The sequence below is a fragment of the Mchenga conophoros genome, linkage group LG18, assembly GCF_057382185.1.
Source record: "Mchenga conophoros isolate Kocher_MC1m ecotype Shallow Benthic linkage group LG18, M_conophoros_male_GT1.1, whole genome shotgun sequence".
Lineage (NCBI taxonomy): Eukaryota > Metazoa > Chordata > Actinopteri > Cichliformes > Cichlidae > Mchenga > Mchenga conophoros.
In genome coordinates, this window is record NC_140543.1 from 24,242,387 (window position 1) to 24,269,615 (window position 27,229).

At 40.6% G+C, this 27,229-nt stretch overlaps 1 protein-coding gene across 2 annotated transcripts; it reads right to left on the reverse strand.

Moving 5' to 3' along the window:
- Positions 1 to 2,179: 2,179 nt before the first annotated feature.
- Positions 2,180 to 26,937, reverse strand: pik3r2 (phosphoinositide-3-kinase, regulatory subunit 2 (beta)). Of its 2 annotated transcripts, none has more exons than XM_085253918.1 (16): positions 26,705 to 26,937; positions 19,501 to 20,387; positions 10,217 to 10,309; positions 8,690 to 8,764; positions 8,085 to 8,234; positions 6,828 to 7,038; positions 6,620 to 6,705; positions 6,418 to 6,520; positions 5,144 to 5,242; positions 4,796 to 4,976; positions 4,481 to 4,600; positions 4,171 to 4,313; positions 3,884 to 4,060; positions 3,677 to 3,748; positions 3,367 to 3,537; positions 2,180 to 2,468 (listed from the first exon to the last, which is right to left on the reverse strand). In XM_085253918.1, exons 2-16 carry the CDS (start codon positions 19,817 to 19,819, stop codon positions 2,261 to 2,263), a joined length of 2,208 nt encoding a protein of 735 aa, XP_085110044.1. In that variant the 5' UTR covers positions 19,820 to 20,387; positions 26,705 to 26,937; the 3' UTR covers positions 2,180 to 2,260. The 2 variants fall into 2 exon arrangements, with proteins under 2 accessions (XP_085110044.1, XP_085110045.1); XM_085253919.1 differs by lacking the exon at positions 26,705 to 26,937 and adding an exon at positions 22,047 to 22,181.
- Positions 26,938 to 27,229: the final 292 nt, after the last annotated feature.

The window sequence follows — 27,229 nt, forward strand, 5'->3', positions numbered from 1 at the left end:
GAAAAAAACACCAACTACATGAATCAAGTTTAAAAGCAGCATCATTTGACGCCTCTTTTCAGCTCCACATTTTCATTGAGAACATCAATATAACTGAGTAACCCTGCATCTACGCCGCTGTGCTTTGAACGTGACATTGAACGGAGGCGGTACTACCTACACCTCGAGCCAACACGGAGAAACAAATAGGAGAAATTCATCGCCACATCACCGGGAGGGAACTGAACCCAAGTCTAAAACATATATGCATACAACCGTGTTGTGCATAGTAAGACCACATGCCAGTGAATACTGTATATTCACTACAGAAAGCACAATTTCAACCACTAATCGAAGTTAAAACAAACAAACAAAAAAAGATAAACAACAACCCAAATGAAGGACTCCATGCATAACATACCAGATAATCTCTTAGACCGCCAAGGTCATGCTAAATGGCAAAAAGGACTGTTTCTTTTTTCATTCTTGCTACATGAAAAGACATCCTTCATTTGGCTCACATTAAAATGGATAATTTGCATCCTTAAACAGAATCTAAAAGCATAGCAAATCTTCCGTGAAGGAACCGTATAAAGTCACATACACAGGCTGCATGTGTGTCTGAAATATACTGTACATGATTTATATTACTGCTTTCTTTCTTTCTTTTATCTTTTTGTACATAAATGTTCTACAGCTCTGTGAGTCAAGCTTGTGATGAAATGAACAGTCGAGCGCAAGGGAGAAGAAGTACCGTGAGTAAATTTGCATATAAAAAAAAAAACCAAAAAAAAAAACCCTCCAAAACAATAAACATCTGCAAGGACACTGTACCACGGAAACAGTCTAATCTAACTAGAGATGAAGTAAATACAGTACACGAGATACAATAATCACATAGGTCGATGCTCTGCAAGTGTCTTTAGCATATAGAAACAAGACACATAGGAGGAGCACTAACAGTGCCTTAAGTCAATGGCTACAGGTGCTACAGTATTACAGAGGATGAAGAAGGAAGTCTGAAACGAAGAGACGCAGGAGTATTTCCACCATTTCCATTTTAAAAGGAAACCTGAATCACATGGAACTGCATTTATCAATGTACCTCTCCATCTAGTGTACTGTGATTAAAAAACAATTCTATATTCACAATACACCAAATATGTACCATGCATTTTTATCCTGTTATACAGCAATCACTGTACGTTGTACCTCGTCAGATCAAAAGGACACCCACTGAGAAAGAGAGCAACAAGCCAAAGCTGTTGGAAATAGAGATCATTTCATAAAAATATACCTATGTGTATGTATGTTTTTGTTTAAAGCTGTAGCTTTGTCTATGTCGACAACCGTTTACTCCCCCCCCCCCCCCCCTTCTCTTTCGGTTTGTAACCTCGACGTGCCCCCTTATTCTAGTGACACAGGCTTGTGGTCATTCAAAGCTATTACTATGGCACTTGAGCAAGCTTTTAACTGAATCAATCTTTTTCTTTTTTAAAAAAAAACCCTGAAACAGCAACCCTCTTCACCCCCTTCCCCTCCTCAGTCTCCAGTGACTACACTCCCAGCCCATTGTTTTTCTCAGCCACCTTTAAGTGTGAAACGAGCAGCCTGGTTTAGGCAAGCCAGTAATTTCCTCGGATGACAGCTCAGGCTTTTGTCTATGGAGAGTTTGCAGGCAGTCTGGGAATGACAGATCGGGCCTTTGTCTGTGGACATTTATCTCGCATTAAAGGCAAAAAAACCCCAACAAACCCTAAAAACCAAATGTGGCTCCTGTAATTTCTACCATCATCCCACCATCTGGTCTCTCCGCTTTTTAAAGATTTAGAAAAAAAAAAAAAACCCATTGTGTGTGCCTTCCTTTGATGTATTTTAGTCTTTTTTCCTGAATAATGAATGTTCCTATGAATTTCTCACTTTTTTCCATAACCGACACTGGACAGTGTGGCTGGCTAATGCACCACTCTCATCAGCTTTTAACTGACTGCATCAGCCAGGCTAACTGTACAGTGCTTCGTTATCAGTAGTAGTGTGCTTATTGTGAAGCCATGCTGTTAGCAAGGAGTGCTCTTTGCTGGACTCTGTGGGAAATTAGCATCAGCTTCTGGCCAAAAATACATGATTTTTTCTTTTTTTTTTTTTAAATCCTGGCAATTGAGTCTGTTTTACCTGCCACAGGAACAAGCATTGTCCAGAGTTCTTTTTTTTTTTTACCCCCCCCAATGCATATGTCTAATTTTCCCACTCTGGCTGGTGTCCTATGCTGCTGGTGAATAATTCATCTGGGGTGCTGGTTCTGATTCTGGGAGCGGGCCAGGACTGGGTAGGCTAGATTTACATTCAGCTGGTCGTTGTGTTGGACCAAGGAGACATTTTTGTAGTGGAGCACCAGGTCTTTGAGGGACGAATACAGATTGTAGGGCTCGGCGAATCCATACCCCGTGACTGTCTTGTAGATGACGCAGTGTTTAGAGTCACCGTCCACGCTAGAAACAAGGAGAGAGATCGTGTTTAGAGGTGATCTTAGTCTTAAAAGTCTTTCACAAACCCACCAGTAATGTAACTGTTAACTTCAGTGTCTGCAGAAAATTTACTTGAGTTATTCCTCCTTTTAAATTTTATTTTATAACTTAATGTATCTGAATTGAATTTCTGCATTTCGGTTTTATGAGACTGGATTAATCTTACACTTTGGGTTGTGCATGAATTCAAATTTGTTAATAATTCACCTTTAGAGGTACTGCTCTTAACTTACTCCCTTATCTTCAGAAAGAGCTACAGTAGTGAATTTAGCCTTGTATTTGCAGTAGTGACAGAATAATTATTCTCACATAATTTCTTGAACTTGTGGCGAAAACAAGTGTGAAGAAGAAGAAGTGATTTCCAGCCACATTTTTTGGTACAACCAAACATTTTCAATTATAAATAAAAATGTTTTAACTGCATGTTTTCACACCTGTGCTGTTTAGTCCATTTAAATCGAACTGGTTCATTTTCCCTCACTGTGCTGCTCGTTTGTGCAGATAAGATCACAGTAAAAGCACTCGGGGGAGAATCAAAACAACACTGAGACCCTTCGGAGGAGGTGATTTTGGTTTCAAATGAACTCCAGTGCGCTTTGTTTATGGTGTGAATGTGATCTGACCTCTATCGAACTATACCAGGTGTAGGATGCAGGTTTGAGCTTAAAAAATGAGCAGACTGAACATTCTCATGTAGTTGGTAGTGACGCATTTTGGTTCACTTGTATTCTTCTCTGTGTGAAAACAAACCAAATCACGGGGAAAAGCTACAAGTTTACAAGCTTGAATGATTCGGACCAGCATAAACAAACCACAGGTGTGAAAAAGCCTTTAGACCTCACAGGGTTAAACACAAACTTACACTACGGAGCAGGCGTAAGAGCCCTTCTGTGACTGGCTCTCACGGATGAGAAAGGTTCCATCGCATTTGCCTCTCAGCATTTCCTCAGCCTGGGTGCGCTTGATGTCGCCCACGTACCAGGTACACTCGTCATGGTGGGGTGAGCCCTCATCTTCTTCCAGTGAGAAAGAGCTGAAGATGCAATGAACAAAAACTATCAAGCAGGAAAGAAACTCCAGACAGAACAATGAGCTTAACTACTGCCTTCATTACTGTCAGAGGTGCAGCTGCCTTCACTCATGACAGCACAAGCTGCGGAGCAGTCACTTACTCATCAGCATCGTTCTTTATACCCAGCCATTCATTGATCTTCTTCTGCCTCGTCCCCTTCTGCGTCAACCATCTGAAAAACCAGAGGACAACAGAATTAATGCTGGTTACTTCCTGTGCACGACATTTAAGGTTCTCACGACTGTAAACAGAATAAATATATGAATGTGTAAAGTTCAATTTCATGCATGGATAAAAGTTTACTTACATTAAGTACTGGTCCCTGATCTTGCGAAGCTGCATGAGATCTGGCTTGAGGCTGTTCATCTTCTTGTCAATCTCTCTGTTATCAGACACCTGCTCTCTCAGGTCCTGCTCCAGCTTACACTTGCTGTCGTGGATCTCCTTCACACGAGACTGCAAACGCTCCGAGTTGCTCTGGATTCTAATTTGCAAGAATTCGAACATTATACCTTCAACTCACCAAAATGTTGTTTAAATATAGCAGCTTTGTTTGCATCTGTGCTAAAAACAGAATTATGCATACAAACGTACTTCTGTATTTCCTTTTCGTTGCCCTCACGCTGGAATCTCTCCAAAGACTCTTTGCTGTACCGCTCCTGAGTCTCAAACTGCTCTTCAAAGATCTTGATGGTCTCGTTGAAGGCTTCAATGGCTGTGCGTTTCATCTGCAGCTCCTGAGACAGAGAGAGACGTTTCAATCCAGCTCCATTTTATCTTCAGGATAAACTGCATATTGTTACGGATCACATCAACAAACACTACGCACTATGCTAGTTTAGGATTTATAATACTCTGAAATACATCTCTTGTTTGTGGTTGTCAGCATGTGTGCTATTCAAACCTGCGAGGTATGTGTGTACTCCTCGTACAGAGAGTCGTACTCGCGACTCTTCTCCTGGTACTGCTCATGATAGATCTTCAGTTGCTCTCCCACCTCCTCTATGCTGTTCTCCTTCACCAGCTGATTTTTTACCACATGAAAAACAGACGACAGCAAGATCACCACTTACTGAAGATTCAGGCCGACTACATTCGCGTGTTATTAATGAATATCATTCTCGATTTGTAAATGGAATGAGGGAAAATTATGAGCTGGATGATTCACATCTTGTGATGACAGCTGATTTATTTTAATGTAATGTGCAGCTTCACCCACCTGCTGGTATTTGGAGATGGGATACAGAAGCTTTGTGTCCAACTTGCCGTTGTACTGGGCCAGTGACTCGTGGCGGTAGTGATTGATGAGCTCCACTACAGACAGGAAGGTCAGAGGCTCTGAGAAACCATACCGCGCGTCTCTGTGATAAATCTTTATAAGCTTGTTGTTCCCCCCCTTCCTGCAGACGGAGACAGGAGCCAAAAGAACATGGTAGTAAATAAGACGATGTACTGTAATACATGTTGTCCGTCAAGTAGCAAAGGCCTGGTTTGTTTCTACTATATATCATTTTCCTATGGCTATACTAAATCTGAAGTGAGTATTGAAGAACAGCTGTTACTTCACCTGAGTGTAAGAGTGTACTCGCCCTCCAATTTACTTGAAGCATCTCGGACCAGAAAGGTGCCGTCTGGAGTGTCTCGCATTTTCTCATTCACCTCCTCTCTGCAAATATAGCAGCATATTTAGATAGCTGCAAGAAGCAACGAGGAGGCCAAGCAGGAACTTGGTTTTGTGTGTTGCAGCACCCCCCAGTGGTCATTATTTTCTTGGCTGATCAGATGTCCCACTTTTTTCAGGATTTTGATTGACTCTAGTTTTTAAAGTTAACACTGCAAAACAGATACTTTAAATACTGCCGTCATCAAAAGTACAGGCTTAAGCAACTACTGCAAAGAAATGAAAAGGTATGACAAAGTCTGGAAGAAGCTTGTGGAAGGAGAGTCTGGCTTTTTTGTTAAATGTTCTCCCCCAGGCTAAGAATATCACACTAAGTCACAAAGAACATAAGGTTAGGAAAAAAGATGGATGCTTAGTTACTGAAATGAAAGATGATCAGCAGACACATCGGCAGCTGAAATGATACTTTTCACCATAAGCTTATAGGAGCTGCTGCAGACTGTATATAAACTGAGCACAAAAATTTAATTTGTCTATGGGCGACTATTTCTTTGTTGTAACAATGAGAATTACACAAAGCCACGACTGCTGTGCGACGTCATTCTGCAGCAGTGTGTGACCAAGCTGGTGAGCAGCAAGAGGAAGAGGTGCCAGGCAGCTGTGGCTGTGTATGGGTCTTCCACATGATACTGAGCACCCCGTTTGTTAAATCAATAAATTCTTAAATTACCAATATGTTTCTTCAGCGCTTTCTTCTAGACAACCTCAAACAAGAGTCAGTAGCAGAATAAGCCGTTTGCCATTGGCAGAGAAGATTTAGCAAGTCTGCCACATACTGCTCTGCTGCTTGACCCACAAATGTATTTTCATTATGAACGTGGCACCATTTAAGAAAATAAACAAGTTTCCAATGGTGTAATATTTATTGCCAAGAAGCATCATTACAACAAAGAAATAATAGACCAAACACAAATTAACTTGCATCTAAAAACTTAGCACAAAAAGTAAGTAAAACATTTGAAACATTAAAGGTGTGTTGCTCTTTAAGAAAAAGAGGCATTGGATCTTATTTAAGAGCAAAATACTAACATGATTTCACTAATTTTAAGTATTTTCAATAACATAGAAATCTTTATGGATCTGTCACAAGTGTCCATTTAATCAGACATTTCTTTAAACAATACATCAAACAAAATCAATATTACGAGCCCAAAACTTGCCTGGATATTTCGCCCCAGTACCACTCTGCATCATTCAGCAGGCTGCTCGTGTCTGTCATGGCTGATGGTGTCATTTTTGACTTCACAGGCTTCGCTGGGAGAACTGCAAACAGACACAAATGCATCAGAAACCCACACCTCCTTCAGCAGTATTTTATAATAAAGGAATGGATCCAAGCAGTGTTAAAACAACATAACTTACCTGGAGGAGTGAGGTCTTGACCTGTAGTTCTCTCTATCAGCAATTTCTCCACCACCAAGGTGGGGAACTCATCATCCATTGGAAACCTGCCATTCAACAGTTCACATTTCCAACATGTAGATTTAGATTTGCTAACTCTTTATCATCATTTCACCTTTACATATTTGTTACACATTTGTTTCATGAAAGTAAAAAAAACCCTACTTACCAAGCAGTGGAGGGGCCGGTCCAGATAAGCAGGGGGCCAAAGATCTTTCCCAGCGTGTTTGTATCCAGGCCATTGCTGGCCTGTGCCTGAGTGACCTTAGCCAGGTGTGTGAGGAGATACTGCAGGGTGAGACGGTGATGGAGAGGGACGGTGGTCGAGTTCTCAAGCACCAGGCTGACTTCTCTGTTGTGGCTTCCAGCTACTGCACCATCTGAGAGAGGCATAAACGTTGTGAATAACTGTTTAGGCTTCAGTTGTGCATCTTTATTACAGCTGGCTGAAAAAGGAGAATATAAGGAGTGCATTTGATTGTATTTGGTAGTTAAAACGCATGTGATTAGTTCATGTCGCTGAAAACAGGACAAACATATATATCAAAAATGAAATCAGAGAGTCCTTTGTGTGGAGGAGAATCAGCTGAAGCATATCTAACATGCCTCAGGGAGCTTGCCCTCCTGCTTCCATTCTCTCAATGCTGACATCAGAGTGAACTCAAACAGCAGTGCACAAGGCTGAGTTTAGTCCTTGTGCAATTTTTTCGCTTAAATTATAGTCACTGAAGCACTGAAAGGTGCCTTTCTGTCCACAAAAACAACGGCGGCAGCAGCTCATTTGTGCCTGTGCTGTTCTATAACACTGTACTGCCATTTTGTCCACACCCCATAAAATCTCCATCTTAATCAGTCATTCTGCGTATGTTTTTCCTATAGTTATATGTGAGCCCATTTCAATAAAACAAACAAGAATATACCCCAGTGTGAGATGGTTTCACCTTTTATTAATTATGTTCTTTTGCTGAAATTGAAAAAGATTTGGCGCAATGAGGTCCTGAATGCAGCTCTTTTGTTCACGTTTAAGCCCATTAAGTACAAACTGTGTGTGCTGCAGATTTTCCGGTGAATACTCCGGGATTTTAGATTCATTTTTTCAAGCTTAAGGCAACACTCATTGTAAGTCATGCTGTCAACGTTTGAACGTCAACTTGTGCAAACTTGACTTTCTCTTGAAAAGCCTAATTCATCACGCAGACACCAGTGACTGTTTCAAACGGGTCCTAGGGTTGCTTTTCAAACTGCACCTGCATAAACTTAACTGCCCTGAGCAGGCAGCTGCAGAATATTTAATTTGTACTGTTAACATTATTGTAAAAAGAGAAGAAAATGCACAAAAGATGACACACTGTCCCTGTTGGAAAAACTAAATGCTCAGTCAATACAAGCAGCAACTTTAAGATTTTCAATCTGTGATCTGATGTACCTGCTGACTGCTGTAGGACATGCTGCTGCATGAGAGCAGTTTGTAGGTGAGGGTAGACACAGGCAGGGATGACAGGTGATGGAAGGTCTCTCAGGTACTGCAGGACGCTCTCAGACAGGAAACCTAGATCCCTCTGAACCACGTCACTCTCTGGATGATCAATACATAAAGCAAAAGACCAAAAAGGTGCAGTTTGTTAGAATAAAAAACTCAAACAAGCGTCAGGGAGAAGTTTAAGGAATAAAAAGGCAGTTTAATCAAGGAAAGTACACAAGAGCGAACATATCATGTCAGTGTTTGGTGTTTTTCCCCACTTCAAAGCTATGAAACTAACCCCGAAGCCTAACACCAACTGTATCTTCTGGAGACCAAAAAATGATTTTTTTTTTGAGGAAAAAAGTTATTTTCCAATTAGCTTTTATTTTTATTTTGTACTGACTTGTGTTGTTTCAGTTATTTTCTGGAGTGGATTTTCTTATTTAAATCACTGAATTGGACCTGCTGAAGAGCATGCAGGCTGAGAAACCATCCCAAATATACCCAAGTTCTGGTAAAGAAAAGGATCAAATAACGTCTAAAACAGATAAATGACAAATGTAACTCACCAGAGCACAGGCTGTACACCGGACTATCTGAACCTGAGGAGCTAGGTGTCCTGTACAACGTCTTGCAATCCAGACCTGAGACAGACAGAAAGAGCAATTTTAGTAAATGTGTTCAGAAGGAACGAAGAAGCAAAGAGGACACATTTAGATGGAAAACAGAGAAGTAGTGACAGATTGTTTTCTGACTCTATGGCTGTGGACTTGCACTAGATAATTTAACGCAGTGCAACAAGCTGGAAATGGAAAAAGAAGGCAAAGGCAGCGCAATGTAACTATGAAATCTAGAAGTAACAACAACAAGAACAATAATTAAAAATAAGAATGTGTGTCATTACTAGCTGAATGTCTGTAAATACGTGACAGTTCAGTACTGTATCCAACAACAGAGAGAATGTGACCAGCCCACAAAGTTCAAAAGCAACATCTTAAAGACCGAAGAAGGACTCACACGTTTGCAGTGGTGGACTTGAATTTTCAAGTTATCCATTGCTTTTTAATTTTGGGGATTCAGAGACTTTTTTTCTTTCCAAACTGTGGTCATCTCATCTATTTCACTCTCAGCACTAATCATCACGTTTCAGTTCAACTCATTTTTGCCAAAATAAAATTTATTTTTGGACAAACAGCTTATTGTAGTTCCCTGCGAGTAGAAACTCTAGCTCTCCCCCAGGATTTTGTGTTTTTCTTGCTCTGATGATGAAAAAAATTTTGAATTCATATTTTTTGTTAGTGATAATAACTCGCAAAGGATATATTCATATTGTAAACATATTAGACTAGGTATAAAATATACTCTGCTCTATACTCTGATACTTTTTAAAAACAGAACAAGCCCACTTATAAGAGTGCATGCATCCCAGTATTTCTGTATAAAATTGTATATTATGTATTTCGGTATACTTGATATACTGGATTTTTTTCCAAGCATACACATAAATGTTGAGTAAATTAAATGCAGCTGTCTCATTATCCAACACTATGTAACTCAATTCACAGACAAACTCTCTGATTTGTTCCTGCATCTCCGCCGTCACAATTTAGCTTTTCTTTGTCTTGCATGAGGGTAAACGCCTCGTCTTGGACAACAAAAAGCCGTAAGAAGCCGTGAAGCAGTTTTTCACAACTTTTTAACATTCTGTACATGAAAGAGTTTGTGAATTGGTGTGAATGACACAGAAAGTTAGAAGGAAGAGAGAGAGAAAAAAAAAGGCAAAACTGTGAATGGAGTCCCACCGAGCTCTATTTGTTAATAACACGGTGTGAATCAAACCCACTGCGCAGGACTCTTAGCGGGTCTGCTCTCAGTTAAACCACACTGAACTTATATGTACTGAATGTGAATGCGCATGAGCTTGTGAGAGCACTTGTACCTCTGTGCGACTGTCTGCATGTCTGCACATGTGCAAACGCTGGCATGAAAGCAAGTAGCAGATGGCGAGAGGGAGACAGTCGCACGTAGATGAAAAGACAGCAGAGGCAGCGTGACAGACAACAGATGAATATCTTGGCTGGTTTGTATGAATATACCTCTCTTTTCTATGGCTTGTATGAGGCCGACGAGGGCCGGGGGAGCCGTCTCTGGTGGTGTGAACTGCTCGCTCAGGTCCGGCACAGGAACAGCTGAAACAACAGCACAAATCTCAGTCACACTGCTACATTGACAAACCCCGCTGTTAAGTACGAGCACTTAGAGAAGCAGAGCACGAAATATGTTCATAATATGTACAAAACTTATGAGGAACACAATAAAACATAATGGATATTTATTTCACAAGCTCAGCCATTTTCAAAAGCCCCGTGGGATTTATTTATTTTGCATTTGTTTGCACAGTATTTATTAAACAAAACAAAACACTTCTTATAAATAATTAATGGACAGAAATGTCAAAGGCTGGGACATATTGTCCTCCTCAAATCTGAATGATGGGATATGACAATAACTGCAGAACAATTTACTGACTGTACTAAAGGAAGAAAGGGGATTTCATGCAGGAGTGAAAGTAAAAAAGGTCACCAGAAAAAAAAGAGGCATCGAGAAAAGAAAAAAAACTTTATCTACTTAACAATTCCCCACAGACTAAATCAAACATCTTTTCAGTTGGAGAGAAAGAGGAAAGGAGAAAGCTAGAGGGAGAAAAAAAAAAAAGAAAAAAAAAGGGAGATCCCATTTCCCTCCCTCCCCCTCTTTTTACTCCCTTTTCTTTTCTCCGCTCTCGTTCTCTCTCCTCCCCTTCACTCTGTCCTGCTCAGTGTTTCGCCTTAGCTCTTTGCGTGAGTGGAGCACAATAAAGGATTTAATCAAAACTCCTGAACAAGCAAAAGCCCTGTGGCAGTGTGCCAGGCTCGGCCCAGCTAGAACAGGCAGGCAGCGCCTCTTATTCGGCCCCAGAACAGGCCTGTGAGCTGGGTCTCTCTTTTTTTCCTCCCCCTTCTCTTTCTTTCTTTTTTTAAGGAGGGGTAGTGGAGGGGGGTCTGGGAGCAGGGAGGGCCTGGCCTGGCCGGGGCTTGGCAGTAGGCTCCTGTTCCTGGCACGGCTCGGCTAAACCACTGCTGATTATTAATTTGGGGAGTTCAGACAAGAAACGCCGCGTCAGCACATTCCTTGCTCTCTCTCCTGCTCCTCCATGTCTCTTAGTCTCACTCGCTCTCTCTCATTTGCTCTCCTGTTAGTGGATTTTTTTTCTCTTGCTCCTTTTTGTTTTAACCCCCTTTAGGCCTCTTTAATTTAAGTTTTTATTCGACTATTTCCTTTCTTGTTTTTTTTCCCCCTTCCTCGCTGTTTCTTTCGCGCTCTGTGCCACCATGTCGGCTTAAACGTGGAAACTCTGCCTAGCGGTGTCTCCAGCTCTCTCGCAGGCACCGACAGCTCTTCGTCTTCTTTATACTTGTTGGCCATTTTGGATTGCAGCCTTGTCCCCCTCTCATGGAGCTCGCTCTTTTTTTTTTTTATCTGGTTTGCAGTCGGGCGATGTGTGCAAGTGAGAAGAAACCCAAAAACAGTGTTGTGTGTAATGTAACCACCTTTCTATACACAAAGCTGACAATTTGAAGGTCAGCTCAGTGTTGCAAATCCAGTATTTGTATGTTTGCACTGACTCGCTCGCTCAGTCCGAGGTAAGCCTAAGACAGGCAAGAGTAGGCTTGAGAAAGCAAAGCTATGTGAAGCAAAATATTTGCTGGATATCTTCTCGATCAGTGTGCTTATGTAATATGTAGCTGGCTGTGCTGCGCTCTCCCTCTCAGACCTCTGTGTCAGAAGCTGAGATTTTTCCGTGTACAGCATGAATTCCCAGGTCGAATTAAACCTCTGGAATTTCCTTGCTTTAGCCTAACACTCATGCAAAACACACTTCATGCTGGTCTCAGGTTAATGTCTTAAGTTAGGGTGTGGCTTTCAAGTGCAACAGCAACAATAATATGTGATAAGCTTCACAAAAAAAAAGAAAAGAAAAAAAAAAGAGAAAAGCATTCATTATTTAAAAAACAAACAAATGTTATTTTATAACCATTTACATTAAACACAACATGGACAAAAGCACTGGGCCACCCACACGACCGCGAAGTTCCCAGTGCACAGTTCTTGTGCTGATCTTAATGCAAGAAGATATTTGGAGCTCTGTGGTCATGGGGTCAGAAGAGCGTTGTTGACTTTGCAACTACACCTACTATCGCTATCAACCGACAAGTAGAAAGGGCTGAACTGCTTCATCCTTGCTTATTGGTTTCAATAAAGTAAAACTGCTGGTTTCAATTAGCCATCGAAACACTAACTCTGCCCGTCTGAGTTTCCCAACATTAGTAAATGTCAAACCCCAGATAAACACTGGCCTTTGGTCGGTATCGAAGCCTAACTTAAGTGTTTCCATTCCTATAAAAAGGTTTGATTGCTCTCCAAATGCACTTAATATTTGAGGCTAAAATGGAAAAAAAAACAAAAAACAACAACTTTGGGATAGATTTTTGCTCGCATTTTGAACCATGGCAAGTGATACCATGAATGCGTGTATTATGTGCAGTGGGGACAGGGCCAGTTGGTGTCTGGCTCACAGATGGTGGGTAACACTGTAAGTTGCTGGTCGTGTTTCACCGCTACATGTCTTCACTGCACTCCAACTATGTTGACAGGCAATGCATCATGACTGGGCACACCATCCACTCCTGTCACAACATATTTCAAAGCTACACGTGTAGTAGTGAGCCCCTGAAAACTCAACAAATGGAGGTGATCTGCTCTCAGTGCTCAGTCTGGTTTTACTGGCCTCCAGGCATTACTGGGAAGAACGACAAATGGCACTAAAGACACTTTCTGTGATACCCGTAAGAGTAGGCTCACTGGGAGTTGATTCGTGCAACATAAACATAGCATAAAAGATGAACACAGCCACCTTCTCACCACTCAATCCTGGGTGTGATGCATTGTAGCTTCAATGTTAGGATCACACTGTTTATTTGGAGCTAGACGTTACCATATTTGGATGATGGCATTCTAAGTTATCAGCTAACGCCAGTTAGATTTGTTACCGAGCTGATTATAACCTTTACAGGTGTACTGCAACAGCACAGATAGGCATGCACAATTATTAAAATTTTCAATCTCAATCACAATTTTGGTTTTTCACAAATAAATGAGCATGACTGTGCAATATTTACAATGCATGCTGAGCAAGCAAAAGGGCAGCTGGAAGTTTGTACTCTGAGACTACCTCAAACAGAGTACTAAGAGAAAAGAGACACTATCATCGGGTTACGTCAAATTTTATTGTAAGTGCACACTGCTACAGTTTCTAAAACTGAAAATTATATTTAATGCTTTAGTAAGCTCACTTATTATTATATGGCTGTTAATTCATAAAGATACAATTAAACAGATCAATGATACAAAATCATTTATCATTATTAACACATTTTAAAAAACTGCCAGAATAGACTACAAATGCACACAAATTTTTTAACTTTCTATGTCAATCCATTTGCAGCCACCATCGATGTGGAGTGGGCACAGCTCGCCAGCTTTTCTTTATCCTTTCACGTTTTTTATTTTCCCCACAGCATCTTGAGTGACTATTTTTAGTCATTTACAAACACATTGCCACAATTTGAACGACTTTATTATCTTCCTGTGCTTTCACTAGTCAACAAGGTCAATCAATACATGCTACAAAATACATAAATTAACATTTGATTTACTGAAGCTTTTACCATACCATACCACCTTTATTTATAAAGCACTTTAACATAAAACCAGAGTTCACAAAGTGCTGTACATGCTAGAAGCATAAGTAAAGAAAATTAAAATGAGATAAGATAAAATAAATAATCGTCAGTAACACAATTTCGCACCTAAATAAGTTCTCCTGTACGGCAGTAACATTTTCTCTAGCTGCAGAATGCCACAACGATCGGCAAAGAAAAGAAAGTACAGCTGGTTTTCTGTATCTGCAGTTGGATAGGGTGGCCTTTGCTTACCCTATGACCCGTGCCTCCCTCCCTTTCCAGCCTCTCCATAACTTTCCCATTGTCTTTTTCTACTGTCTCAACCTCCCTCCCACCCTTCTCGTGTGGGTTCTTTGAAAGTGTTTTCCTGGTAAGGCGCAGAGAAAGCGAGGAGGAGAGGCCTCTTCTTTCAGAGAACTGGCTTCGTGAACATGGTTTATAGCCGCCCAGAGACACTGTCAGACGAGTATGTGAATCAGGGCTGCAGAAATGGAAGGAGGACGAGGGAGGAGAGAAGGGTGGGGGTGCGAGTAGGAGAACAAGGGAGGAGTTTGCAAAAATGCCAAGCCATGGTTCACTTCAGCAGGCAGTTAAAGTGAGGCCAGAGAGAGGAGAGAAGGAAGGCAAAGAGGCGGAAAAAAAACCTTTTTTCAGACTCGTTACCGTCGCAGGTTGAGAAATATCATGAGTTCATTTTTTCTCTGTTTACATTTAATTTCTATAAACTCAACAACAAAAGAGCAGCACATCTGGAGTGTGAGTCAGTTAGTCTATCGAAGTCCCCCTGTTTCTTTTTGGGTACAAAATGCTTGCACTCTATATGACACCATCTGCCAAGCCTACCCTCGCAATGTCACTTTAAAAAGCAGAAAAACTGTTTGCATATTTTAGCCAGCAAGAAACCTCCGTTTTGCATTTCACTCGCTACTGCTGAAAAACAATGACGCAGTTTTTGCATGTACTTAAGCCAAGTTGTTGTCGACATTCTACGGTAACCCAATTTCTCGAATGCAAATGCGTAATCTGGTTTCTTTCACCAGATGGAGATGAAAATAATGGTTAACAGGAGGACTTCTGATTTAAAAAAAAAAAACACTTGGGTTCTGAGAATTTTACAAGCTTTTGCATGAGGCTGAAACATTTCCTCTCCAGCTGCTGTGTGCAGTGTTCAAATTAATTAAATCCAAATATCTGAATAAAACCAAACACAAAAATACCATACAAGTGTAAATGAACCACTTTGTACACACATGAGGAGAGCAAGGGAGACATATTACAGACTTAGTCCTAAAAAATAAATGCATAAAAAGCTTCTAGAGCAGGGAAGCCAAACTCATTTTATATTGTGGATCACATACAGGCCAATTTGATCTTAAGTGAGTCAGACCAGTGAAAAATCTCCTTTCTGTCACTGTAACATAGTCTAACTGCATATTTAATCCCGTTTATAATACAGGAAATAGTAGAGCAATTACAACAGCACATCTCAGGTTTTTCTACACCATAAACAAATGATGATGTAGTAAATGAAAGACATCAACAGCATGAATCTTTGGGATTAATTTGTAAGAAATAAATGTGTAAAATTGCTAAGACTGCCCTTTATTTATAAAGCAGAAAGCTTTTGTTAATTCACAGAAATTGCCCGTTCAAAAAAAATCATATTTATTTTAGTGTGGATACATTGTGGAAACATGCATTCTATACTAGATAGATACAAGTTCCTGTTTTTTCACTAAATTATTTGCTTACCTATTATTTAATTCCTTTGATGTAGTATGAATGACCGTGGGGAAGGTCTTTATCAGTAGGATAAGTTGGAAAACTTATGAAAACATAAAGCATATACAAGCTAAACTGTCAAGAAGCATCTCTGTACTGAGTAAAGTTAAACATTTGTTGCCTTCCAAATCACTCCGGGTACTTTACTGTTCACTTATATTGCCATATTTGGAATACTGTGTGGAAATCTGGGGAAATACATACAAAACTTCACTTCAACCACTATGTAAAATTCAGAAAAAAGCAATCAGGATGATTACTAAAGCAGGATTTAGAGACCATACTAACATCATGTTCTTGAAATTAAAAATTCTGAAGTTTATGGATCTTATAAAATATAAAACTGCAAAAATTATGTACAAATCAGATACAATATGTTACCAGGAAATTTACATACGATGTTTTTTGACAGAGAAGGGGACTATGAATTGAGGGGAAAATTAAATCTGAAGACTCTTAAAGCACGGACAAAGGTTAAAACCTTTTGTGTTACTATTTATTCCACCTGTGGAACAGTAAAATTGTTTCAGTTTTACTGTGGACCTACAGCAATGTTCAGGCATTAGTCAGGTTATAAAGACGTTTCGAAAACCGCTTTTGGAAGAATATGAAACTGATAAAGTTGATGATCCATTGTATATATAACTATGCTAAATTGTATCTAAATTATATCTATCACTGTAGCTATGTTTATACATGTTCTCCTTGTTTATTGTGTGGGGTAAGTGATGATGGGAATAGTGGGATTCAATAGAATGTTGAGCATGGGGTAGGGATTAATAAGTATGTTATACTTCTTCCTACTCCATTTCAGACCTAATAATTGTCATTTCATGTCATTTAGACTTTGTTTTATTTTATTTTTATGTTTTATCTGAGCACATACATGTGTGTATTTACATATATATTCGTATTTGTAAATGCAAGTATGTGTACTTGTGTATATATTGTTTTTTTTTCTGTATATGTCTGAAATAACGCTACAATACAATACAAAATACAATTTAAAGTCCATTAATTTATGCCCTTGTTAAAATTTTCCAAAAACATCCAGTGAGCTGGACTGGAGTCTTTGCTGTGGCGATTCTGGCCCCGGGCCTTATGTTTGACACCCCTGTTTTAGAGTCTAAAATTATGCTCAAAAATGACTAGCTAGCCACTATAGTAAGTAAACAGCTGTAAAAGTAGGGATTACAGAGAAGAGGTGAGTGTATCGCATATAATAATTTTCACTTGAGCTATGACCTCTCTTGTTGTGCTCTACACAAATAAATTATAGTTTAACAGCTTTTAGTGAGGCTGAATTGTTCTTAGTTGCATTCAAGCCTGTAAAGTAGTCAACTCCCCTAAGCACCAGGCCTGGTACTGGTAATGTTACCATCTCTGTGAATAGCAAATGGTGCCACAGCAACAATAGCTCTATTCACAGCAAGTCTAGGGCCTCTGTTCTTTCAAGGAAATGAAGATGATATTTGTAAAAGTTTGACCATTTCTAATGTACAATGCACTTTTGGTGCTGAGCCAAAGTACCCCTCCTTGAGCCACTGCCCTGCCTCCCTCTCGCCCACACCTCCCCCCTTTCTCTTCCCCTATTTCACTTGCTTCTTCTGCCCCTGTCTTTCCAAATCACAGACACAAGCGCCAGCTGCCCAACTGGTTTGTCTCACTGTCGGTCAAAGCACGGGGATACTTACAGTATGTCCTTACCTGCTTCTGCTGGAGAAAACCCCCTGCTTATTCCCTAATTCATGTCCTTCACTCAGCCTTTATTTAAGTATCGGCATGAAAAAAGCTAATTTGATAATTCTGCAGACATTTGTGCTACAGCTATGATACTAAAAATGGTAAATGAGAAATAAAAATGACACTAGTTGAATGAGGCCCCCGTGTATTTGGCCATACACCATGATCAGCCAATTGGATACACCAGAGGTAATTCAGAGTTCACAGCCTACATGCTCAGAGTGGTACTAGCACATCTGTCATTAAAAAAAAAAAAAAAAAAAAAAAAAAAAAAAAGAGCAAAAAGGAATTATAAGGAGAGGAATGTGTGGTTTTATGTGGAGAACAAGGAAGCAATAAATTAACCAGCTGAATCCAAAAGCAATGAAGTGCAAATTAGAAGAAATTGATGGAAATCTTGGGAGTGTGGAAGAACTTTGGTCACAAATCAAAGTTTTACTTGAACTTGAGCTTGCTAAGGTAGACCAGTGCATGCCAAGTCAATGTTTGACTTGGAAGCTGCTGCAGCTCAGAGCAGATTCTTAGCATTATTAATAAATGTCAGTATTTTAATAAAAGCCATGGGAGTGAAGAGTGTGACAGAGCAGAGCATTATCCCTGAGTAAAAAAAGGCTGTTGTATTCCTTTTACTGTTGAATAACTCCTCATTTGTACAAACTAAAAACACCTATAAAAATGTCAGTTTGTCAAAAGAGCCAGTATCCTTAACCCAGGCACGTCCAATTGAAAACAGCATCAACAGGCCCTCCAGCCATTGTGATTCTTGATTACACTCGGAGGGGTCACAGGCATGCATTTTTGTGCACTGCAGAGACAAGTTTTCCTGCGTCAAGAGCCGCAAAGACCGATACAATCAATACCAGACCAGTAGAGTCTGATAGAGTCTTGTCAGTCGACGGATTAGCACTTTATTATTCAACGCAGACTTAAGTTGGCTACGCTTACAAAGAGGTAAAGCTTACTTAGTATAGCTTAAAGGGTCAACTGGCGGTCACTGCCAAATGTGAGAGCCTTATGAAAACATCAAGTACACCAAACTAGCTGCTGCTAACAGCTGGGCATGCGAGAAGTTGTGTTTTTCTTTTAAAACTTGAGGAAAAAAATCCCCCCCAAAAAAATAAAAATCAAGAAATCTCTACACTGTGAGGCTAATGAAGGAGCACCATGTTTGTGTGTCTCCCCCTGGTCTTTGTCCCAGTTTTCCTGTCTTCTCCCCGCTGTCTTATCAAACAAAGACCAAAAAGCTCCCCACCTCAAAAAACAAATGCAGCTCAAAATTACCAAACATATCTTAAAAGGTAAAAGGGAGCAAAATAAACAAACTATTATTTAGCAAATTTCTGCATCAATATTTTCTGCACATTCAAGGCCAACTAACAAACTAACACCAACTAACTAATTGTCTAGACATTTAAACAAGAAAAAATGAGACTAGCTGACTAAGAGGCAGAAAACCCTCAGCAAAACACTTAAAACTACTTTAAATGGACTCATTTAAATTCAGGCCCAAAAAATTCTATATAGGAGCTTAATGAAACCATTTATCATTTCCTCGTTAATTAAATCATATTTTAAATGTCGCCAAATTGTGCGCCCAACATACAGCCACTCGTTTTTACATCAAACTACAGCAGAACAGCGCTCGTTAGGGTCATTCCACCTTTACTCGTTCACAGCTTCTATTCAGAGAGCGTGCAGGATGCAGCAATAACTGTCAGGGTGGAGGTCAGCAGCATTGTAACATCTTTGAAACAGTGGCTGCTGTACACTAATAAAATAAGAATAATTTATTTAGTCAGCTAGCATGTCTGGCACGTAATGATTAAATGCCTACCCGACTAGTCGCTCACATCCCCATATGTGCAGGTTAAATTATTCTGATATTTTAAAAATGCCACAAAGTAAAATTTAATGATATCTCACTCTTTTCTCATTGTTATTATGTTATCTTTTTTACTTTAAAGGCCACCTTTAGTTTACAGTAGTGATGTGCCGTGAGCGTCTCACCACTGGCTGCTAAAAACAAACAAAAAAGCAGAAAAAAAGAAAATGATCTAAATAGTGCCCCCTACCTTGAGTTGACTCTGGTTTGGGAGCTGCAGGCAGGGGTCGCTGGGACCTTGGCTGACTCGATGGGAGTGCCATCTTGATGGGGCCCACATACTCAACATACGTCCCTGGGAAGTCGCCTCTCTGCTTAGTGCGCTCGTTGTACCCGAGGAGCCAGCCCAGACGCTCGGGGTGCTCCACGCAGCCCTCCTGGTAGTTCTCCATGGACATCAGAGAGGCCTTGCTGACTGTAAGAAGGTCTCCAGGCTGCAGATCCAAGTCCTCGTCCTGGTCCTTGGTGAACGTGTAGAGGGCACGGTACTGGAAACCTTCCACCGCCATTTTGTGACAGAGGCAAAAAGTAAAATGGCCACCGCTTCGAGGATTTAGGATCGGCCTGAGTCCCGCTGTAACAACAGGGTTAGGCTAGACAGAAATCCACCTCTGAAACCAAAATTGTGGCTGAGTTACTCGAGTCTGGTGTTGGTACAGTGGCTTAGAGGGTCGGGGGGGATGAAAGGAGGGGAAGTCAGCCGAAGCTCAGCAGCATTTTTAAAAGTTAATAACGAGGAGCTCTGCTGCTTTTGTGTCTGCAGTGGCAGCGGCTTTACACCTGACCGGTGTTGGTGGACTGGTGCACTTTCCTCAGCTTGATACCCCGGTTGAGCCAGATGATGGAACAGAGGGAGATCGTTGGCAACATGCTTTTTCAAGCAGCAAAAACCTGCTGGCTGGGTGCTACTGGAACAGCCTGGAAAAGGGTTTTCCCAGTGACAGGCCCCGTGTCGTTGGCTCTCCGCGGTTAAATCAAGTGGCCCGATTGGCGGACGAGTGCCAGGGTGGGAAGGTCTCTAATCCTCTCTGGCTCTTTCAGATATCCCACATGTTTGGGGCAGGAATAATGACCGACCTGTAGGAAATAAAAAGTGCATAAATTAAGAAAAAAAATTTGGAAAAAGACTTAAAATTTAGTCGAAAAAATTAAAGTAAATAAAACTATTTTAAAAAAACAATAAAAAAAAAAAGGATTAAAGGTCAAATCTATTCGATAAATGGCAATAATTAACGCGACTTATATCTATGTGAAACGAAGCCTAAAGCGGCGCATGAAAATGGCGAACTGCGACAGCTCCATGCATTTGTGCAGTCTTCGGTTAGGACAGAGAGCTCGGATGATGCTGCTGCGTCATAACCAACAGCAGACTGGGTCCCTGGACAGGAGCCTCCATTCCCTCCACTCTACATTCACACACTCAAAGCCTTAACTGACTCGTCACAGTTTCCACAGGAACAATAAGTTTTCCTGTGAAATGAACGTCTCTTCAACTCACACAACAGCACGTACGATTAACAGAACCGCAAAAAAGGGGTTTTAGCTGAACTGGCATGCAAAGGAAAATAAGGACTGCACCTCGACTGTAGGGCGACCAGAATTTTCTAAGGCGTGCAGAACCCTCTGCAACAGTTCACTCTCCATCAGAGAGAAAAAAGGTAGCTCTGTGTTGCCTAAGAAATATTTTGACTTCTGTCAAATTTACTGTACCAAGCCTGCTTCAGATGGGAACGTTGAATGGACAGCCAACTGAGAAACCACAGTGAACCATCACCATTCATATTACACCCCTTGAAGTCACTTATCTCATAGCTTCCACATATAGCAAAAAGGTCAGTCCATGGAAATGTAACGAACGTCCTCTGATAAAGCCGATTGCAAGGCCCAATTAAATGCCAAGCGCAAGTGCGCAATATATATCCTATAAAAGCGACACAACAGTCTGAAAATGCTAAATATTATCAGTATTAAAGGTTTGACTAAAGTAAATAAATGAAATCTGTCGGTCAATCGACCAAAAATTAAAAATCTACATTTTTTGGGAGTACATGTTGGAAACACTTGATTATAAAATCCACAGTAAATCATGGAAAAATTAATGGGCAATTTTGGCCGAGTTTCGAGCGGCTGAAATTTAAAAATGCTAAATGCTAAACTGCAACTATGCTGGGAAATGAGACGGGGTGGGCGAGAAAGAGAGATTATGGTTTCCAGATTAAGTACGACATCTGTGGTCTGTGGACCAATCAAGGACAATGGTCCTACTAACCTCCCTGGACGTGATGTCAAAGAGGAAAAGAAGCAGGTGGAGAGTGAAGGTGAAAGTGGCACAATGACTGATAGAAGTTTCATCGTGGTATGGCAGTAACAAGGCATTTGGGGCAATTTTCCAAAACGTCCAAATCTCAATAACCACAGGCCTGGTTTGCGAGGCCCGACGCTGTACCAGCGTTTCATAAATGTCCATAAATGGACAGTATTTTGAATAATGTACTGCAGACGCTTAAATACAGTTGAGTAAAAGCATAAAAAATTCACCGAAACGTCCAGTTTGCAGCCGTGAATGCCAAAGTGCATGCTTTTGAACCTTAGTCTAGATTATCCTCTCCACCCCCCTCGACATTCCGAAAGCGAACGCACATTCACTGCAAAGCTTTGTGAATAAGGACGTTGTCTTTAATAAAAAAGGTTCAAGAGTTACTGTGATAACAGAACGCTGCACAGTGCAAAACTCACCCCACTTTAGGTTCAGAGGGAAGCCGGACAGGCTCAGCCAGACTCTCGGTCCAACATCCTTCGAGTCGAGAAGCAAGAGGTGCCAGGCTAGACACGTGGCACTGGCATACCCAACCACAGCCCGCAATCCTCACACCACCATTACCCCCCCACCCCCACCCCCAAACTCCCTCCCTCTTCTCTCCACCTGCTCTCCACTCCCCCCCAAACACACAGAGTCCTGCCTCCAACTGACCCCCCCTCCCGATCCTCAGCCAGCGAAAAAGTCAAGCCGTTTTTCCAGTTGCTGTAATAATTTAGTTCTTTATAGTCCGAGTCCGGCTGCAGTAAAGCAGCAAAAACAAGAAGAAAAGGAGGCAGAGGAAAAGGCAGAGCGCTCTTATTCACCAGTCCTCTTTTAGTATTTAGTTCCAGAGAAGAAAAAGTCGCACAAGGTGAGAGAGGAGTCATCTCTGTTCCTGTCCTACTCTGGCAGTGTTGTAGTAGCTCACAGTTCAGCACAGCAGCTGGAAAGCTCAGTGTCTGTGGACCCATTCGTTTTTTTTTAAGACTCTGCGTTCAGTCTGAGCAGACAGCGGCAAAAAGCAGCGAGAAAAGAGAGTGAGAGACGGAGCAGTTTGCTATCAGCAGAGTCCAAACGGCTGAGGAAGACCACAGGAAAATAATTAATGAATAGGCAGCGAGTAACTCACTGTTGCTAGAGAGAGGGAAAGCTAATCCCAGCCTCTGATTGGCTGCTGCTCTGGCCATGTGCTCCCCAGTCACCAGAGAAACCAGGCAAATCAAGGAAATGTTCTAATATTAGAAAATGTATCTAGGCAGTGATAAAACATCTGACCTAAACAACTCCACCTTTTCCAGCACCTTTGACTTTTTTCATCTTTGCAACTGTGATGACTGTTTGTAATATTTATTGAAGTGATGATTTAAATCAAGTGCAGCTACCCTGGGAGAAAGATGTAAAAGAAAACATGGAAAAACTCCAGACTAAGTGTGATTGGAGAAAACTCCATGAGTCACAGTGAAGCTGTGCAATGGGATGAAAGGAGATGATGTTTGTTTTTCTGAGTTCACAGGGAGAGGGATACAGTTAAAAAAAATACAATAAATAATATAAAATAAAATGCTTATTAAAAACATGTCACTAATAATTTATTAGTCTTTCACTGTGTGGTTTTTTTTTTGGTAACTGACATTTTATATATTGCATTTATTATTGGTGTGATTAAATCGAGACCTACAAACTGAAGTCTGCCTTCTAAAGAAAATAAATGATGTGTTTAGTCAGCCAGCACAGTGCTGACCTGTTTGTTGCACCAGCATGCGTATATAAAATGCCAAATAAGCTTTTAAAGGCATCACTGACACTGCTCGAGGATCAAAATGCCACACATCTTACATCATCATTACTTGTAAAATCGGTTTGTGTAACCGAATCAGTGGATTTTAAACAGATGTAATCTTTTATTTATTTACTGGTTGTTTTTCTAATTTTTCTAATGTTTATATACAAGTGCAGAGGCATGTGCCAAAACTCAAATGTGAACAAATATTTATCTTTTTCATGTTATTATCATTGTTTTGGGTTTGGTCATCAGTTTTAACAAAAGTAAACAAACTTGATGTTCATGATGACTAATTTGCCAATTAAGAGAAAGTGATTTCGAGGATGACATTTAAAATAGAAATGTTCATGTAGAGTATCACTGTAGCCAATTTTCCCTTAGGACCGATCCATGATGGTGATTTAAATATATGTAATAATTGTTAGATCATTAGTAATTACACTGTTTGTAACTGGTAGATTAGTTTCTATGTAGATCTAGATGCTGGGGAGCTTCTTTACACTCAAAATGCAAATTTTGATCACTTCAGTCATAGCGAAGAAAAATTATGATTTCATGATGATTAAGAACTTTTTTATTTAACACAGTAAATAAATATATGTAATAGGTAATCAGGTTATTTTAGTTGTGGTAAATAACAGACCCAAGAGGCTAACATTGCCATATGCCATTTTTAGCTTACTACTTTCACCTGAACAGCTCAGTGGCCATGTCTGAGAAAGTTTATTACATTCAAGAAGCTTAACTTTGAGAAGGTCCATCTTTTTGAACATTTGTGCACATGTCCATGTCCCTTAGCTGGTTTAGTCCCCCTCAAGCAGTGGTGCAGTGTGACATTTTAAGCTGTTACACCAGATGTATAACACCATGTTGCTGATTATGATTTTTTGCAGTATTAATCTTCTTGAGAGAATGAAAACAAAAAGGAAATTTAATGAGCAGTGCAATAAAAGCTCCTCAAAAATTAACAACACATCTAAAACTACTAGAGAGATTGTGCGTGAACAAACAGTTGCTAACTGGCAAGATCCCTCACATCTCCATGTCACCAAAATAAGGAAACACTGATTACATCCATGTAGGCCAGAAAGAAAGTAGTTACTACTGCATCTGAAAGTGGCAAGAGAAACCTGTCTACCAAATAATTATTTTTTAAAAACAGCTGAGGAGTTTAGGATTTTAGGAATGCACCCTAAGCTTAAAACAAACAAAACAAAAGATTAACACGTCACATTACAGATCACTCCCTGTTCCACAGACAAAGTTCTGGGATTTTTTTTATTCATAAGCATTACTATCATTTCTTCTCTTTAAAACTTTCATAATCACAACAATGCAACCAAAAGTTCAGACATTTATGTGGGCACAAACAGTGTATTTGTGTATGCATGTTTTGGTACTTCACGGCGCTGCTGGGGAAGTACTGACTACAGAACCACCATGCATGCAGTCTGGCCGCAGGCCATCTGTCCACATGGATCTGAAAAATCTGCTGCGCCACAGGCAGATAGGACGGGCCAAAAACACTGGAGTCTGCAAAGACTAACTTTCCAGACTAAAATTGGTTCTTACGAATTTTATGATTCCAGTTTCGTTCACCTGAATTCTATCTGTCGCAAATGAAGCCGAAAAGCTCACTTTGCTAAATAGAAACATCTGCTAGATTATTTAGCACCAAGACTGCACTGTTCAGGAAAGTCAACTATGCTGCAAGGCTCTAAAGTTAAAGAGGACTCGGTCTATTTATCAGAAGCGATAACTTCAATCCATCTGGTCAAGATTATGGATTTAAACATTTCCACTTCACCAAAGAAATCAAATCTGATAAACCTGCAAAGTCTGCATCACTTGAAAACACCAGACACAAACAAGATAATGTGTGCCTTTATCTCCTCCTCAACTCCTCAAAGAAAAAAAAAAAATCTCCCAAACCCTTTCATAACCAACTACATTTGACCAAAAATTGGTAATATGCAGGTAGCATACTGCAGTCTACATCTATATCACATTTATGACAACAAATCTAATCAAATTCTAAAAGGAATCTGTTTAATCTGATACAATAAAGACGTTTTAATAATGCAAGTTATTCCTGGATTGCAGGAAAAAGAAAAGGACAAGTCCCAGATAATTGCAAGTGACCAATAAGATTTGTGTCCAGTGTGTTGTGGTTGGGAGGGTAATCGATTAGGACTTTAAGTAGACTCATGATTGTCTCTGGGAAGTTAGAAAAAAATCACAACCCCACAAAGCACAGAATATGCAGTATTTCCAGGTGAGACATGACTAAACTGTCCTTAAAGACTGCTGTTTTGATCAAACAGGACCATTTCAGTTTAACTTCGACATCAAACAAAAATAACCGCAGCTTTAGTGCCTCTGCTGGAACTTGAGGCTAGTTTAGGTTTTCTTCACCCCCTCTGAGAGGTGTCACTCGGCATTTCAAGAAGCACCACTATTTCCTCTCTTTTTATTGTGTGTGTGTGTGTATGTGGGGGGGCATTTAAATACAACAGCCCTGCCAGTCACTCAGAGCATTTCAAGACATTTGAGAGAAGAATGAAAGCCACAAGTCATGCATCACACCGATAAAGCATATAATGGAGGACTGACATTTGGTTGCATAATGCTCGATTCATAATTACAAGACAGGGGGGTGCGGGGTCTCAGCACAGTTGAGTGGCTTGTCTCATTATGCAAGTGGCACAATTTCCATTAACTCCTCGATGGATGCCAAATCCTTAAACCAGGGATGTAAGAGACGCATCTAGTCAGGCCTTCAGCTACTTTAGGCCTCCCATAGTCTGCAGCCAAGGTAAAGACACTAGTAACACATACTAGCAATGGTATACACAGGGAGTACACTGCAAATATATTGCAAATGGGTCTTTTTAGTAGCGTTAAAATACAACTAAACAGTACTAATGAGACACTGACATTACAGAATATTTTAGCACTAATGCTGGCAAACTTGACAAGTCATTTTTAATCGTTTTCACGTCAACAAATAAGCCAGGGAAAACGGTTTAAACTTTGAAGCAGCTTAAAAAAAACTTGCTCGGCATTTGTACGTCAGCGAGCGCGAGCACCGAGCAGTGCGGCGCGAGGGCGAATTAAAGTTAACATTTCACCGCAAAGAGCACAGAAACGCACACGAGCGCGACAAAAAAGTAGGTCTCCTTTAAACTTTAAAAGTAGGACACAAGTCACCAACGTGAAGCTGCGTGCGTGGAGCACACTTGCAGCGCTTCCACCATTTTCCAGTACAGTGGCTGCCGTACTGGAAATGTGCAATAACTTGGAAAAACTCACCGCGGATATTTCTTGACTCTTCGCACTTTTGGGTTCGGAGCAAAAGTCGCACACAAGATTCCGAGTGGTGGCTTGTCTGCAGACGACGGCTTCTCTGTGAGCTCTAAACTTCCAGCAAGCCTTTGGTTCACTTCTTAATTCCGCGTCTTTCTTTTCGCTCTTTCTTTCTTTTCCCGTTCATAACTCCCTGCTCCAACACACAGCCATTTTCCAGCTCAGCACGGTACAGGGAAGGAGGGCGCGTGGGAACTATATAAGAGTGCGCGGAAAGTGACGAACGTGAGCGGAAACGTCCGAACCATCAGTGAGGGGGTCACCGAATAGACTCGGAGACGAAAAAAAGAAACAAACAAAAAACAAAACGGAAATTTGAAGCAGACAGTCTCCAAATCGTGTTTTTTGAGCTGCATTTAAACTAAAGAAATGTGTTCATGTGGAAAAAAAGAAAGCGGTGAACCACGCGCTAAATCCATGTGCGTCAATTGTGTCAATTAGCGTAAAATACTTGATCATCATCAAATGTAA

Excerpts from the sequence above, each read along its gene's own strand:
- pik3r2 (XM_085253918.1), bottom strand. The coding sequence starts at position 19,819 with ATGGCGGTGGAAGGTTTCCAGTACCGTGCCCTCTACACGTTCACCAAG. Across the intron at positions 4,601-4,795 it reads CCATCTCCAAATACCAGCAG|CTGGTGAAGGAGAACAGCAT; the intron begins GTGGGTGAAGCT and ends GTAAAAAATCAG. Across the intron at positions 3,749-3,883 it reads ATCAGGGACCAGTACTTAAT|ATGGTTGACGCAGAAGGGGA; the intron begins GTAAGTAAACTT and ends CTGGTTTTTCAG.